At 40.4% G+C, this 15,582-nt stretch overlaps 1 protein-coding gene across 1 annotated transcript in view; it reads left to right on the top strand.

Moving 5' to 3' along the window:
* The window catches only part of LOC124722902 (DNA polymerase zeta catalytic subunit), a 218,040-nt gene that overhangs the window by 137,711 nt on the left and 64,747 nt on the right, over nucleotides 1-15,582 (top strand). The window contains exon 17 of the mRNA XM_047248042.1: nucleotides 504-710. Coding sequence (XP_047103998.1) covers nucleotides 504-710 — 207 coding nt within the window. The remainder of the gene's footprint in view (nucleotides 1-503; nucleotides 711-15,582) is intronic.

Below are 15,582 nucleotides of genomic sequence, written 5' to 3'. Positions count from 1 at the left end.
TGTTGTATTTTCAACTCGCACTGATGCAAGCTACACACACACACACACACACACACACACACACACACACACACACACCAATAAATGTAGCAGTGGCAGATATGATCATGTAACAATAGAACTAAAATACCCCATTTTGACCTCTTGATAGGTACTCATTGCAATATTCCATAAATTTCTTGTCTATTTAGTTCATATACAGTATAACACAAGTTTAATTATTTACAGTACCACAGTAGCTATCTTTAGAAACTGTACAAAAATGTGAAAATGTCCTTTTAGTGTATAATGTTACATAATATCACGAAGCAGCACTACTACTCCAAGTAAAACTTTATATGCTCTTTTATAATGAACATGCCTGCTTTTAAGGGCCACCTTTTATTTCACACACAAGTTACTCATTTTTCTTTACTGTGGTCAGTGAATCATGATATTTTCAACTAATTTTATGTTGAAAAAAGAAATAAATACTTCTTTGAAAGCTTCCCATTATTTTTCAGGTAGAAATGTTGTCTTGGGGTTACGTGTTCAAACGAGCATTTACACTCGAGATGAACTTATGCCCAGAAATCTCACGTGTACCAACTGCAGTCAAGGAGAGTAAACTGAGGGACAATGACACAGATGGGGACATGGTTGAATTTTCAGCTGAGATAAAGATCGTTGGTCGTATTGTCTTGAATATATGGAGACTATTTAGGCACGAGGTATGTAATACCTTGTAACTCTCTTTAAAAGAGAGCATGAATAAGTCATATTACATTAGTGTCATTTGTGATTTCAGTGTGGACTGTATAACTTCACTATAAATAATAATATTTGTTCATCCTGTGACCCTTTAGACAGTGATATGGATTGCATGGAAAGATATGTACAGGATGTTTGTTTTAACTTGAAACAACTAAATAACTCCAAAAATACACATCACATAAAAAAATCCCAGATGAAAAGCTAATATTTTCAAAGGGGCCATATGTTTGTGCTAAAACTGGCCACACCTAAGCCCCTCTCCCCCAAGGAGATCAACTTTTTATTTTCAAATGGGAACCCTCATTTTTATTGCAGATTCAGATTCTATGCAAAAAATATACCTAGCTAGGGTTTACCCAAAACATTTATCCATTCATGGTAGGTGGCACTGTAATTGACAAAATTCAGTTTTTCCAATTATTGCAATTAAGAACCGATGTATTTGATTCTACATTACATTTGCGATAAAAATGTAAACTTCTTTGTTCTAAAAAGTTGATTTTATGTTAAAAATTAAATTTAGTTTTGCAAATTAGATTTTGCAGTAAAACTACAGGGTTATTACAAATGATTGAAGTGATTTCACAGCTCTACAATAACTTTATTATTTGAGATATTTTCACAATGCTTTGCACACACATACAAAAACTCAAAAAGTTTTTTTAGGCATTCACAAATGTTCGATATGTGCCCCTTTAGTGATTCGGCAGACATCAAATCGATAATCAAGTTCCTCCCACACTCGGCGCTCCCCATCAATGAGTTCGAAACCATCGTTGATGCGAGCTCGCAGTTCTGGCACGTTTCTTTCACATAACCCCACAGAAAGAAATCGCATGGGGTTAAGTCGGGAGAGCGTGGAGGCCATGACATGAATTGCTGATCATGATTTCCACCACGACCGATCCATCGGTTTTCCAATCTCCTGTTTAAGAAATGCCGAACATCATGATGGAAGTGCGGTGGAGCACCATCCTGTTGAAAGATGAAGTCGGCGCTGTCGGTCTCCAGTTGTGGCATGAGCCAATTTTCCAGCATGTCCAGATACACGTGTCCTGTAATGTTTTTTTCGCAGAAGAAAAAGGGGCCGTAAACTTTAAACTGTGAGATTGCACAAAACACGTTAACTTTAGGTGAATTGCGAATTTGCTGCACGAATGCGTGAGGATTCTCTACCGCCCAGATTCGCACATTGTGTCTGTTCACTTCACCATTAAGAAAAAATGTTGCTTCATCACTGAAAACAAGTTTCGCACTGAACGCATCCTCTTCCATGAGCTGTTGCAACCGCGCCGAAAATTCAAAGCGTTTGTCTTTGTCATCGGGTGTCAAGGCTTGTAGCAATTGTAAACGGTAAGGCTTCTGCTTTAGCCTTTCCCGTAAGGTTTTCCAAACCGTCGGCTGTGGTACGTTTAGCTCTCTGCTTGCTTTATTCGTCGACTTCTGCAGGCTACGCGTGAAACTTGCCCGCACGCGTTGAACCGTTTCTTCGCTCACTGCAGGCCAACCCGTTGATTTCCCCTTACAGAGGCATCCAGAAGCTTTAAACTGCGCATACCATCACCGAATGGAGTTAGCAGTTGGTGGATCTTTGTTAGACTTCGTCCTGAAGTGTCGTTGCACTGTTATGACTGACAGATGTGAGTGCATTTCAAGCACGACATACGCTTTCTCGGCTCCTGTCGCCATTTTGTCTCACTGCGCTCTCGAGCGCTTTGGCGGCAGAAACCTGAAGTGCGGCTTCAGCTGAACAAAACTTTATGAGTTTTTCTACGTATCTGTAGTGTGTCGTGACCATATGTCAATGAATGGAGCTACAGTGAATTTATGAAATCGCTTCAATCATTTGTAATAGCCCTGTATTATGGTTAGACATTTAAGTGTCTTGTTAATAAAGTAGTTTTAGTGTGATCGAGGAATGACAACATGGTTGTAATAGTTTTCTATTCCCATCGTGATGCTTGGATTTTGTGATTCCCTTGCCTCTCACCCTTTCAGATAGTTAATATTTCTGCATAATATATTTTGTCCTTAACATAACCTCACAAGAAAAATTCTGGAGACGTAAGCTGCCAACATGAGTAACGTAGACATAAATATCCTCGGAGTAGTGAAGCAACTTAAATCACTTAATAAAAGCAAGTCTTCTGGTCCAGACTGTATACCGATTAGGTTCCTTTTGGAGTATGCTGATGCATTAGCTCCATACTTAACACTCACATACAACCGTTCGCTCGACAAAAGATCCGTACCCAAAGACTGGAAAGTTGACAGATCACACCAGTATTCAAGAAAGGTAGTAGGAGTAATACATTAAATTACAGGTCCATATCATTAATGTCAATATGCAGCAGGATTTTGGAACATATATCGTGTTCAAACACTATGAGTTGCCTCGAAGAAAACGGTCTATTGACACACAGTCAACAGGGGTTTAGAAAACATCGTTCATGTGAAACTCAGCTAGCTCTTTTATTCACATGATGTGTTGAGTGCTATTGACAAGGGATTTCAGATCGATTCTGTATTTCTGGATTTCCAGAAGGCTTTTGATACTGTACCACACAAGTAGCTTGTAGTGAAATTGCGTGCTTATGGAATATCATCTCAGTTATGTGACTATTGTTGATTTCCTGTCAGAAAGGTCACAGTTCTTAGTAATTGATGGAAAGTCAACTAGTAAAACAGAAGTGATTTCTGGCATTCCACAAGGTAGTGTTATAGGCCCTTTGCTGTTCCTTATCTATATAAACGATTTGGGAAACAATCTGAGCAACCATTTAGGTTGTTTGCAGATGACGCTGTCATTTATCGACTAATAAAGTCATCAGAAGATCAGAAGAAATTGCAAAATGATTTAGAAAAGATATCTGAATAGTGCAAAAATTGGCAGTTGACCCTAAATAACAAAAATGGTTCAAATGGCTCTGAGTACTATGGGACTTAACTTCTGAGGTCATCAGTCCCCTAGAACTTAGAACTGCTTAAACCTAACTAACCTAAGGACATCACACACATCCATGCCCAAGGCAGGATTCGAACCTGTGACCGTAGCGGTCGCGCGGTTCCAGACTGTAACGCCTAGAACCGCTCGGCCAAATAATGAAAATTGTCAAGTCATCCACATGAGTGCTAAAAGGAATTTGTTAAACTTCAGTTACATGATAAATCATTCTAATCCAAAAGCTGTAAATTCAACTAAATACCTAGGTACTACAATTAAGAACAACTTAAACTGGAAGGAACACACAGAAAATGTTGTGGGGAAGGCTAACCAAAGACTGCGTTTTATTGGCAGGACACTTAGAAAATGTAACAGATCTACTAAGGAGACTACCTACACTATGCTTGTCCGTCCTCTTTTTAGAATACTGCTGTGCGGTGTGTGATCCTTACCAGATAGGACTGACAGAGTGAATCAAAAAAGTTCAAAGAAGGGCAGCACATTTTGTATTATGACAAAATATGGGGGAGAGTGTCACAGAAATGATACAAAATTTGGGCCGGACATCATTAAAGGAAATACGTTTTTTGTTGCGACGGAATCTTCTCATGAAATACCAATCACCAACTTTCTCCTCCAAATGTGAAAATATTTTGTTGAAACTGACCTACATAGCAAGAAACGATCACTACGATAAAATGAGGGAAATCAGAGCTCGTACGGAAAGATATAGGTGTGCGTTCTTTCCGTGCACTGTACGAGATTGAAATGATAGAGAATTGTGAAAGTGGTTCAGTGAACCCTCTGCCAGGCACATAAACGTGAGTTGCAGAGCATCCATATAGCTGTAGATGTAGATGTAAGGTCAGGTGATGTGGCAGGTTACTTTAATGGAGCGCTTCTTCCAATCAAGCAACTATTGAAATTGTGATTTAATGCAGCTTCAGCTATTGCAGAGTTATGTATCAGACAACCATCATATTGAAACAACATGCTTTGTCGCACTACATGGAGGCATCTTCCAACAGAATTGGTATCTCTTCTTGCAATAACTTATAACATCTTTCTCCATTCGATGTGCCTTCCAATAATAAGGGGCTGATTCTTTTGTCACCTATGGTACCGCACCAAACTTTAACAGACCAAAGACACTAATGATCAACTTCATGGATCCAGGTCGGGATTTCCACACTCCCTTAATGCATGTAATGATGATTAACTTTGCCATGGTTTGTAAAAGTTGACTCGTCTGTGAACATCACTCAACAAAAGATTTGTGGATCTCATTGTAGTTGCCTGAGCGCCCAATTACAACACCCCCATTCGATTCTAAAAATCATTCCCATGAAGTTCTTGACTTATGGAGATACGATAGTGAGGGCATTTGTGTTTTAGGATCGCCCAAACGCTTGTGTGAGCAAGCCCTGAATGGTGAGATATTTCTCAGGTACTCACATGTAGAGTATAAGCCACTGCAGCTAGTACTGCAATTTCATCATTGCTATTGCCCATAACAGTTGCTCCACAAGTTCTTTTATTAGACTTCAAACTTCTGTAGGTAGCAAATTGTTTTGCAACGCAATAAATAGTTATACAATATTTTGACCTATCAGCAAAATGTTCAGCATAAAGAGTAACAGCGACATCCAAATTTCTTGCAGCCTCACCATAAATTAAAATTATTTTGATTTTCTCTTCTACAGATAAAACCTCTGTTATTTCTAATGTGCCAGTAAAGGCTTCAGAGGGGAGTGGTGGGAAGTTGTTTGGTGTTCATGCTTACAGAGTCTCTAACGTCATGTTGGTATCCACCGCATGCTGCAACACTGAGCAATGGGGAATGGATGTAAGAGTTCACTCAGTATATGTTTATCTATGGCAGGTGCATATGTCAGTGTTTTCCTTACAGTGGTTGTGGTCTGCATTCCGTTGGTAGTTGCCAGTGCAGGTATTATGGTGATTGGGTAGAAGAACACACAGAGATCAGAAACCCTGATGGTAGCATTTGAAGGGACGCCCCAAAATCGAGCATCCCAGTGGCCTGGGTACTCATTGAAATCAAATCTGAATGGAACTGGAAACTAAATTGTGTTAAAAGTAGTGTATTTGCCAAAGTTTAAATGTCTAACTATAAAAGTTTATTTGTACAATAAAATTTGCAAAACTTAATTAACAAATCATCAGCTGTTTAGAACAAAAAAAATGTAATGTAGAATCAAATGCATCGGTTCTTAATTGCAGTAACTGGAAAAATCGAATTTTGTCAATCACAGCGCCATCCACCATGAATGGCTATATGTTTTGGTTAAACCTCAGGTATTTTTGGTATAGAATCCAAATCTACATTAACAATGGTGAGTTCCCTTTGAAAATGAAAAGTTGGGCTGGGCATGTTGGGGGGAGGGGGGGGGGGGGGGGCAGTTTTAGCACAAACAGATATCCCCTTTACAAATATTAACTTTTCGTATGGAATATTTTTTCATGTGATGCATATTTTTGGAGATATTTAGTTGTTCCAAGGTAAAATAAACACACTGTATAGTACGCAGAAAAGACACATTAATTGTGTACAAAAAAATTAAAGAACTTATGCTCTACTGAACACTGACACAATTATTGTTGCTCTTTGCTGAGCTCACATCAACAAGTGTCTCCATGAAAACCATTTGTACTTTTTATTTCATAATTGTGAACTTGGCTGTTTAATGCTAAAAATTCCCTTTATGTGTGTGCTGCCTATCATAGCCTGTTATCCATATGTTATGATGTTCTACAGAAATGCAAGTTTTGCAAAATAACAATTTAAAGTAGAAAATGAGCAATGGAGATAATGAAAGAGATTACCAATAAAGAGTCATGCAGGGACATTTGTAAGGAATTTTTACTCGTCCTAGAGATATATACGAGTGCCCCTCCTAAGAGTTGGTAGCGCATTTTCTCTTGTGTTTCATCAAATATTTGCAATTTCATTTTTGTAATGTGTGGCTGGAGTCAGCCCAGACACATACTGCTCATCATCTCTTTCAGGTGACACACAGTGTCAGCAGAAAGTGTCATTGTTTCCCATTGCAAACAAAATTATCTTTAAAATGGGATTTTACATGGCCATTCACTTAAGTGGTCTTGAATTAATGTAGTGTGATATCCATTTTAGCCAAGAGTTTAGGATGAGTAAAACACGAAGAATAACCAATACTCCCACAGTGACTGGGCAGTGCTGTTGCGTTGCAGTAGTACTCAGTGTGCGCCAGGGCAGTACTGTCACTGCTTGATTACTGGTTAATTGGTTACCTTACTATATGGTAGGAAAGTGTTACATATAATGTCTTGGTTTTCCTTTTTTTGTTTATCAGCTGCTGCTTCATATTCCTCACGTGTGATACCCTGATGTTGTTGTGCCTCGTGGTGCGCATGATCTGACCAGTTTGCCTGCACACAGCAAGACTTTCTGATGTTTGTCTTTATGCTTTCCAAACCCTACCTTGGCCAGAAAGGTCACCAGATTTCTCCCCAGTTGAGAACATTTGGAGCATTATGGGCAGGGCCCTTCAGCCAGCTCAGGATTTTGCCGATCTAACATGTCAGTTGGACAGAATTTAGCATGACATCCCTCAGGAGGACATCCAACAACTCTATTAATCAATTCCAAGTTGACAACTGCTTGCATAAGGGCCAGAGGTGGACCAACATATTATTGACATGCTCAATTTGTGAAGTTCTTTCTCTTGAATAAATCGACCTATTTTTTTCTGAAATTGTAATCATTTGTTTGTCTGTACATTTACATCACATCTACCAATTTACATCCAATTTGAATGTGTGGTGCATCGCGTCTCCCCCCCCTTCCCCACCGCTCCACCCCCCACCTCCATCCCCTGACCCAGGAGGTCTCATCTGAGATGTAGAAGAGCCTCTAATGCAAACTACTGAATGCACTGGGTGCAAGTCATAGTTCATGTTTGCACAAATGGTGCTTGCCTTAACAGTTAGTCTCACATGCATGGTGGTGGCGTGGTTCACTATTTGTGGCATTATACTCAAAACTGATCACAGTCCTCTGGTTTGAAACCAAATGAAAGTCTTAAACCAAATGCTCAGATGGTTCTGTGCGAATATCAGATGCAGATTATTTTGATCTCAACAGTCACGTGGAAAATAGGAAGTCTCACCCAATAGGTCAGTGTACTCCACATTAAGGAAGCAGCTCTTCAGGTGGCAGAGTACATGTGATTTGCTCATTAGATTGATTTCTTTCTTTCCTTCTTAGAGGAAATCCACCTTTGTTTTGATGATACCTTAGTTGCGGAAAGGAACATGTCAGGCATGTTCATCACAGAGGACAGCATTTATCTTTACAAATCAGAAAAAGAAAATGTATATTTGCTATGACTTAACAGCAGGAGCATCCATTGTAAGTTGCAAGAATTAATGTCTCTTACTGAAGTTAATTATGTGCTAGTAGTACCATGACCGGAAAGTTTCCTGAAACCTAAAGTGGATAGCAGTGATATCATAAATTCCAAGAGGAATGTACACTCCTGGAAATGGAAAAAAGAACACATTGACACTGGTGTGTCAGACCCACCATACTTGCTCCGGACACTGCGAGAGGGCTGTACAAGCAATGATCACACGCACGGCACAGCGGACACACCAGGAACCGCGGTGTTGGCCGTCGAATGGCGCTAGCTGCGCAGCATTTGTGCACCGCCGCTGTCAGTGTCAGCCTGTTTGCCGTGGCATACGGAGCTCCATCGCAGTCTTTAACACTGGTAGCATGCCGCGACAGGGTGGACGTGAACCGTATGTGCAGTTGACGGACTTTGAGCAAGGGCGTATAGTGGGCATGCGGGAGGCCGGGTGGACGTACCGCCGAATTGCTCAACACGTGGGGCGTGAGGTCTCCACAGTACATCGATGTTGTCGCCAGTGGTCGGCGGAAGGTGCACGTGCCCGTCGACCTGGGACCGGACCGCAGCGACGCACGGATGCACGCCAAGACCATAGGATCCTACGCAGTCCCGTAGGGGACCGCACCACCACTTCCCAGCAAATTAGGGACACTGTTGCTCCTGGGGTATCGGCGAGGACCATTCGCAACCGTCTCCATGAAGCTGGGCTACGGTCCCGCACACCGTTAGGCCGTCTTCCGCTCACGCCCCAACATCGTGCAGCCCGCCTCCAGTGGTGTCGCGACAGGCGTGAATGGAGGGACGAATGGAGACGTGTCGTCTTCAGCGATGAGAGTCGCTTCTGCCTTGGTGCCAATGATGGTCGTATGCGTGTTTGGCGCCGTGCAGGTGAGCGCCACAATCAGGACTGCATACGACTGAGGCACACAGGGCCAACACCCGGCATCATGGTGTGGGGAGCGATCTCCTACACTGGCCGTACACCACTGGTGATCGTCGAGGGGACACTGAATAGTGCACGGTACATCCAAACCGTCATCGAACCCATCGTTCTACCATTCCTAGACCGGCAAGGGAACTTGCTGTTCCAACAGGACAATGCACGTCCGCATGTATCCTGTGCCACCCAACGTGCTCTAGAAGGTGTAAGTCAACTACCCTGGCCAGCAAGATCTCCGGATCTGTCCCCCATTGAGTATGTTTGGGACTGGATGAAGCGTCGTCTCACGCGGTCTGCACGTCCAGCACGAACGCTGGTCCAACTGAGGCGCCAGGTGGAAATGGCATGGCAAGCCGTTCCACAGGACTACATCCAGCATCTCTACGACCATCTCCATGGGAGAATAGCAGCCTGCATTGCTGCGAAAGGTGGATATACACTGTACTAGTGCCGACATTGTGCATGCTCTGTTGCCTGTGTCTATGTGCCTGTGGTTCTGTCAGTGTGATCATGTGATGTATCTGACCCCAGGAATGTGTCAATAAAGTTTCCCCTTCCTGGGACAATGAATTCACGGTGTTCTTATTTCAATTTCCAGGAGTGTATATTGCAAAGATAGGTACAATGTCAACAGTGCTGGCTTAATGTATATATATTATAATGTATACTTGCAAGAAAAGATTAGACACTGGTGTATTTTAGCCATTGGTGACTCAGCACCTGTAATGAGGTTACCAATACTACAACTACTAATATAAATTAATCAGGGTGAAGGTAAGCATCAAAGGTGGGTCAAATGTGCTAATTGGATGCTTTTATAAACCACTTGCCTCAGGCACTGTAGTGACAGCACTTCAGAGAATACTTTGTGGAATATCATGGTTAAATTCCTCAATCATGTTCTTGTAATAGGAGAAGACTTCAGTTTGTCAGATATGGAATATGAAATTCATGAGATTAAAGCTGATGTCTCAAACTGATTTATGTTGTATTATTCTGAATGTGTAGTCTCAGAATTATGAGTAGTTAGGTAAATAAATGACTCATTTAGTTAAATAAATCAGCTCAGGTCACCAGGTAACTAATATATATGAACTTTTTAAATCCGTTAATGTAGAGGAGGGACTTAATAATAAAAAGGATACAGCATCATTGATTACAGGTGTTAAAAGGAATGTTAAGAAAGATTAGAAAATATTTTTGTTTATCAAGTTTAGCAGCAAACAGATAGCAGATTATCTGAGCAGTCAACTTCAAAAACTTATCTCTGGAGATGATGATGATGTTTAGCACAAATGGATAATGTACAATATGGTTCAGATGTGTATGAGATGAGCAAAGTTGTGAGGTATGAAAAAGACCCACTGTGGATCAATAGCCATGTTAGAAAGTTGCTACAAAAGCAGAGAGAACTTCATCACTGATTTAAGGAAATTCAAAGTTTATTGACAAACAGAAGTTGAGCAACACCAAATTGAACTCAAAGAGGGTAATACGAGAAGCAATCAGTGGATTTGAAAATAAAGTTTTGCTGACTGATCTGTTGAAACATGCTGTCTAGTATTGGTCTTATGTAAAGTCAGTGAACAATTCAAGATCACCTGTTCATTTTCTCAGTGACCAGACTGTCACCCCAAAGAAGACTGACAAACTGCCAAAATACTCAACTCAATCTTCTGTAATTGTTTCATGGGTGAAGATTGTAATACATTTCCTCCTTTCAACCACTGCAAGAGCATCAAAATTGGGGAATAGTAAATCAACTAAAATTATTCAAAATAGGAAAGTTGTCTGGGCCTCAAGAGATACCTTTACAATCTGTATCATTGCTCCTCTTTTAACAGCAGTTCATCTTAAGTCACCTTTACTATTTTCAAGAAGGATCATTGGATGGAAATACATAATTGTGGTATCAGTTATGTTGTAGTGTTATGCAACACATTTCTCACATATTATTATGACTTTTTTGGAAAAGAAAAATCTCCTTTATGATAATCAAATTGGTTCTACTGAGATCTTGCAAAATTCAGCTCACTCTGTCTGACCATGAGATCCAGAGCACCAGTGGACAGTTTCTCATACTTGCTTAGTGGACATAAAACAGGCTTACTAAATACCAAATCAGCTTTGTGATTGGCTTCAGGACTTCCTAACACATAGAAATTAACAGAGAGTGCTTACTAGTAAAAAAATCATCAGATGTAAAACTGTCTTCTGGAATACCTCAGATGACTGTTGTAAGGCCATTATTCTTCAAATTATATACAAGGTGATTTTGCCAAAGGGGAGAAAACGTCAGAAAATGATCGCTCAGAGGATAAGGAGCAAAAAAGATCATTTGGACATACGGCTGGAAATGCATGGTGTCTGTGCTATAAGGTATTTATTAATTCATCATTTCTGTACAGTACAATGCACTGTATGACATGCTATGATGACATCACAATTAGTACATGTGTTTGAAGTGGCCCCCATGAGCCTCTAAGCATGTGCTTGCACGATGCAGCAGTGACTGATGCACACATTCAAATGTGGCATCCTGCAACCAAATGGCGTCACAGCCAGCATGAATGGATTTTCAGATGTCTGCATGTCCGGGATGGGTGCCACATATGCAATTTGTTCCAGGTGCCCCACAGGTAGAAATTTAAATAATTGAGGTCCAGTGAGCTAAACGCACGTAATATTGTAAGATGGTAGAAGATGTTTCAAATTTGAATCTCCCATCTTGATCAGTGAAGTGTTCCTCATGTTAATTGCAATGTGTTTGCCACTTGATTCCCATGTTATTGCCCATGGAAGAGAATAAAATCTGTGGATTGATCAGTTCATCATTTACCTCTCTGTATCTGGTGAAGAACAATGCCAGATACAGTGGACTTCATTTTGGAGAAGTGGTTAGTGACAAGCATGTGGCTCCATGAATGAAAGCACAACAATGAAAATATGACACAGGTGATGGACAGGTTTTGTGAAACATTTGGTAAGGAGCAACCAACTCATCAGACTTTGAATAGTTGGTAGGTGAAAGCCTTTTGCCTGAGAACAAAGCCTGCTGCAGAACTTGGAATTCCAAAGAGTTCAGTGTAATTCCACATAACAATGAACTTAGGCCTGTGGCATTCTGGCCAGTGGCCAGCAAATAACTAATGGACAATGGTGCTGCATATATGGACATTTTGGACAAATAACTGTGTTAGTTACAATGAAATAATTGCATGTGTAAAAGGACTTTCTGGCCACCCTGTAGTAGCCACATTACCCTTTGTACCACCAAAGGCACATCTTCAGCAGAGGAGGCAGAGTCACCTGCAGAAAGTGCAGATATGCCTCACCTGTGAGGCATTGTGATAGGATGACTGGTCCCACAAGATGATCACCAATGATTACCACCCACACATTGATGGTGTGCCATCACCATACCATGGGGATTCTCCATTGTCCCACTTGGATGTTATGAAGGTTGATGATACTGCCCCTTGTAAAAGTAGCCTCATCTGGGAGTATGAAGAATTACAGGAATCCTAGCACCGTGGTGGCCTGTGCGATAAACCAGTGACAAAATCGAGGAGGCAAGTCTATATGTAATAAGTCCTGCACACATCGTAACTGATACAGATAGTGACAGCTGTCATGGTAAATGTTCGACATGGTCATCTGGCTTACCCCTTCCTGGTGGGCCACCTGCCTGATGCCGATACTGGTTTCATATTCTATTCTACAGTGTTCAACACCAGTTCCTCCAAGGCCTGTATATGTGCATGGTGTACCTGCCTCTTTTAGTTAGCCATCCCAAAAAAAGTTTGTATCACACAAACAACAAAACATTGTTGCAATTGCTGTCGGTAGGAATACTGTTCCTGGTACAGTCGTGCTGCCACCCGTCCATTGTCATTTGACTGTTCTTATGTAAAGACCATGTTGGTCTGTTCCTAGTTAGTATACTGGGTCATTGTGTCTCAGCATTGCAGTGAAATGGATGGCCCCTCCTACCAATGTGTGAGTGGACTGCCGTCATGGACAACATTATTGCCCTCTTGAGTGAGAAGCTAAAACACTAGTGCAGACAGAACATTATGGGTTGCCTGGTGTGTTCTCACATGTGCTTTGAATCATTGGACACTGTCAAAGACCTTTTATCTCCATTTTCAAGTTAGTGGCCATATGTCCGTATGGCCTGTTTTGCTCTGTATCCCCCCTGGAATCATCTCTTGCAGTTGCTCCCCATTGAACAACCTCCCCCATCGTAAATGATCCAGTAGATAATATCAAAAGTTTCATGATGATTTTCATGGCCAATATTGTTTCACATGGAAAGATTTGTGTGCCATAAGACTGCAACAAAATGCAGGAAGACAAGATCTGCAGAGGATCGACAGTTGTTGCAGGGACTGGCAGTTGACCCTGAACATAAATAAATATAGTATACTGCACATAAATAAGTTGATATGGCCATAATTATTCATTTACACCATGAACAATAAGTTATTGGCAACAGTAGCATTTATAAAATATCTAGGATCAACCTAAACTGGAATAACTCCATAAAACTGGTTGAAGGAAAGGCAGGTGCCAGGCTGAGATTCATTGGAAGAATCTTAAGGAAATGTAGTTCAGCCACATATGAAATGGCTTCCAAAATACTTATTTGATCAATTCTTGGATACTTTTCAGTAATTTGGTTCCCTTACAACATACTATTATGCTTTGAACACAAGTGATTTCTCTTTATTATTATTATTATTATTAAATACCAGTGCCTTTCATGTGAAACCACTGATGCTATTGCAAGTGAGAGACATCTAGTGCTACAGTGAGGTACTTCTATGAATGTAATGTATTGTACCAGTCACTTCCAGTGTTTAAAGCAAGATTCGGTGGAGAGATTGTACTACGTGACTGTAGTATATTGTGACTTTTTTTCTTTTTTTTAATATAGTGATCATGTTGAGGAGATCATTGACAGTGAAAGTGGATATATCGTAAGTTATGGTAACATAAATTTGAGTTTATGCTGCTGCTGTTATGAGTGGTTCCAGAATGAAACCACTGGAACAGTTGTTATTTATAAATATCAGCTTGTAGTCTTGCGGTAGCATTCTTGTTTCCCACGCTTGGGGTGCCGGATTCGATTCCTGTCGGGGTCAGGATTTTCTCTGCCTTGTGATGACTGGATGTTGTTGTGTTGTCTTCATCATCATCATTCATCCCCATTACATTCAGAGGAAGGCAATGGCAAACTACCTCCCCTAGGGCCTTGCCTAGTACAGTGGTGTGGTTCTCCCGATCGTCCCCTACTCTCCTTAGAGTATGGGACCTCATCATCATCAATTTGTTTTAGCCATTATGAGTTCATGGAAGGTTCGAGATGTGGGATAATGTCTAAGAAAAATGCGGTATTGCTTTCAAATATATGTCACAAAAAAGGTTGGTGGTTCTAAACTGTAAGTCCCACGGGCTCTGAAGTTAAACCACAATTTTAAAACAAGTGATTGTTTACTTTTTGTCAATTTCTTCTTGTTTTTGTTACTTACTATGATGATAAAGGTCAATATTGTGAAAACTTTTAAAATTACTTTTTTATGTTGGTGTGACCCAAAGGTTAATAGAGGAGATAGAGAGGAAGAGGAAGAAGAAGAAGAAGAAAAAGAAAAAGAAAAGAGAAAAAAAGGAGCTAAGCGTTTCATCATGGGTTCACTTAACAACTGTGAGAGGCTCATCAAACTCCAGTCACAGATTCTACAATAGAGGTGTTGTGCATCACAAAGAGGATAAAATTCTACTCCTTTTCCAAGAAAAATCAGGCAATATGTTACTCCATCCCACATACTTCTCACAAAATGACTACTATGAGAAAACAAATTACAGCTCATACAGAGGTCTACCAACAGTCAGTCTTCCCATCCATGCATGGTTTGTGAATCGAATAGTAAATTTGGGAAGGGGGTTAAGGAAATTATAGTGGTAGCAGAACTGTCTCTTAGACACTATAAGATGGCACTGTTAATAGATGTAGGTTTGTGATTCCTTTGAAGAATGGTCCCCTATATCTGCCTGTCTATACAGCTTTTCATCTTCCCGATTTCTCAATAGCTGCCTATTCCGTGTTATTTTGAGATCATAATATCTTTGTTCTACTATCTATCTGCTGTACTGTTCAGATGTTTGGTACAATTGCCAGCCGGTTGTATTTTTTACTGTTCTGCACATGGCCAAGGTACACTGTTACCTCAAACTCTCTAGAATTTTAATAGATGTTTTTGGTAAGACTACTTTTGAAGGCTGCACGTACAAAATGTTTCTGTAGTATTTATGTTTATCATTAATGTTAACAGCAGAACTAAATCTTGTAAATTTTATCTATAATTTTTAATACATAGTATTATGCAACCACTTTGGTTGACTGTGTTTGATATAATATGAAAACCATTTTTGAAGTGTATATTATAATTTGGGAAGTTTTATTTTTCACTTTGTTGACATATTACTGCTTTTCTTCACTGTCAGCCATTAGTGAAAGTTGTGATATAGTG

The sequence above is a fragment of the Schistocerca piceifrons genome, chromosome X (assembly GCF_021461385.2).
Source record: "Schistocerca piceifrons isolate TAMUIC-IGC-003096 chromosome X, iqSchPice1.1, whole genome shotgun sequence".
Lineage (NCBI taxonomy): Eukaryota > Metazoa > Arthropoda > Insecta > Orthoptera > Acrididae > Schistocerca > Schistocerca piceifrons.
The sequence above is the reverse complement of the archived record's forward strand: the minus strand, read 5'-3'. Positions and strand labels throughout refer to the sequence as shown.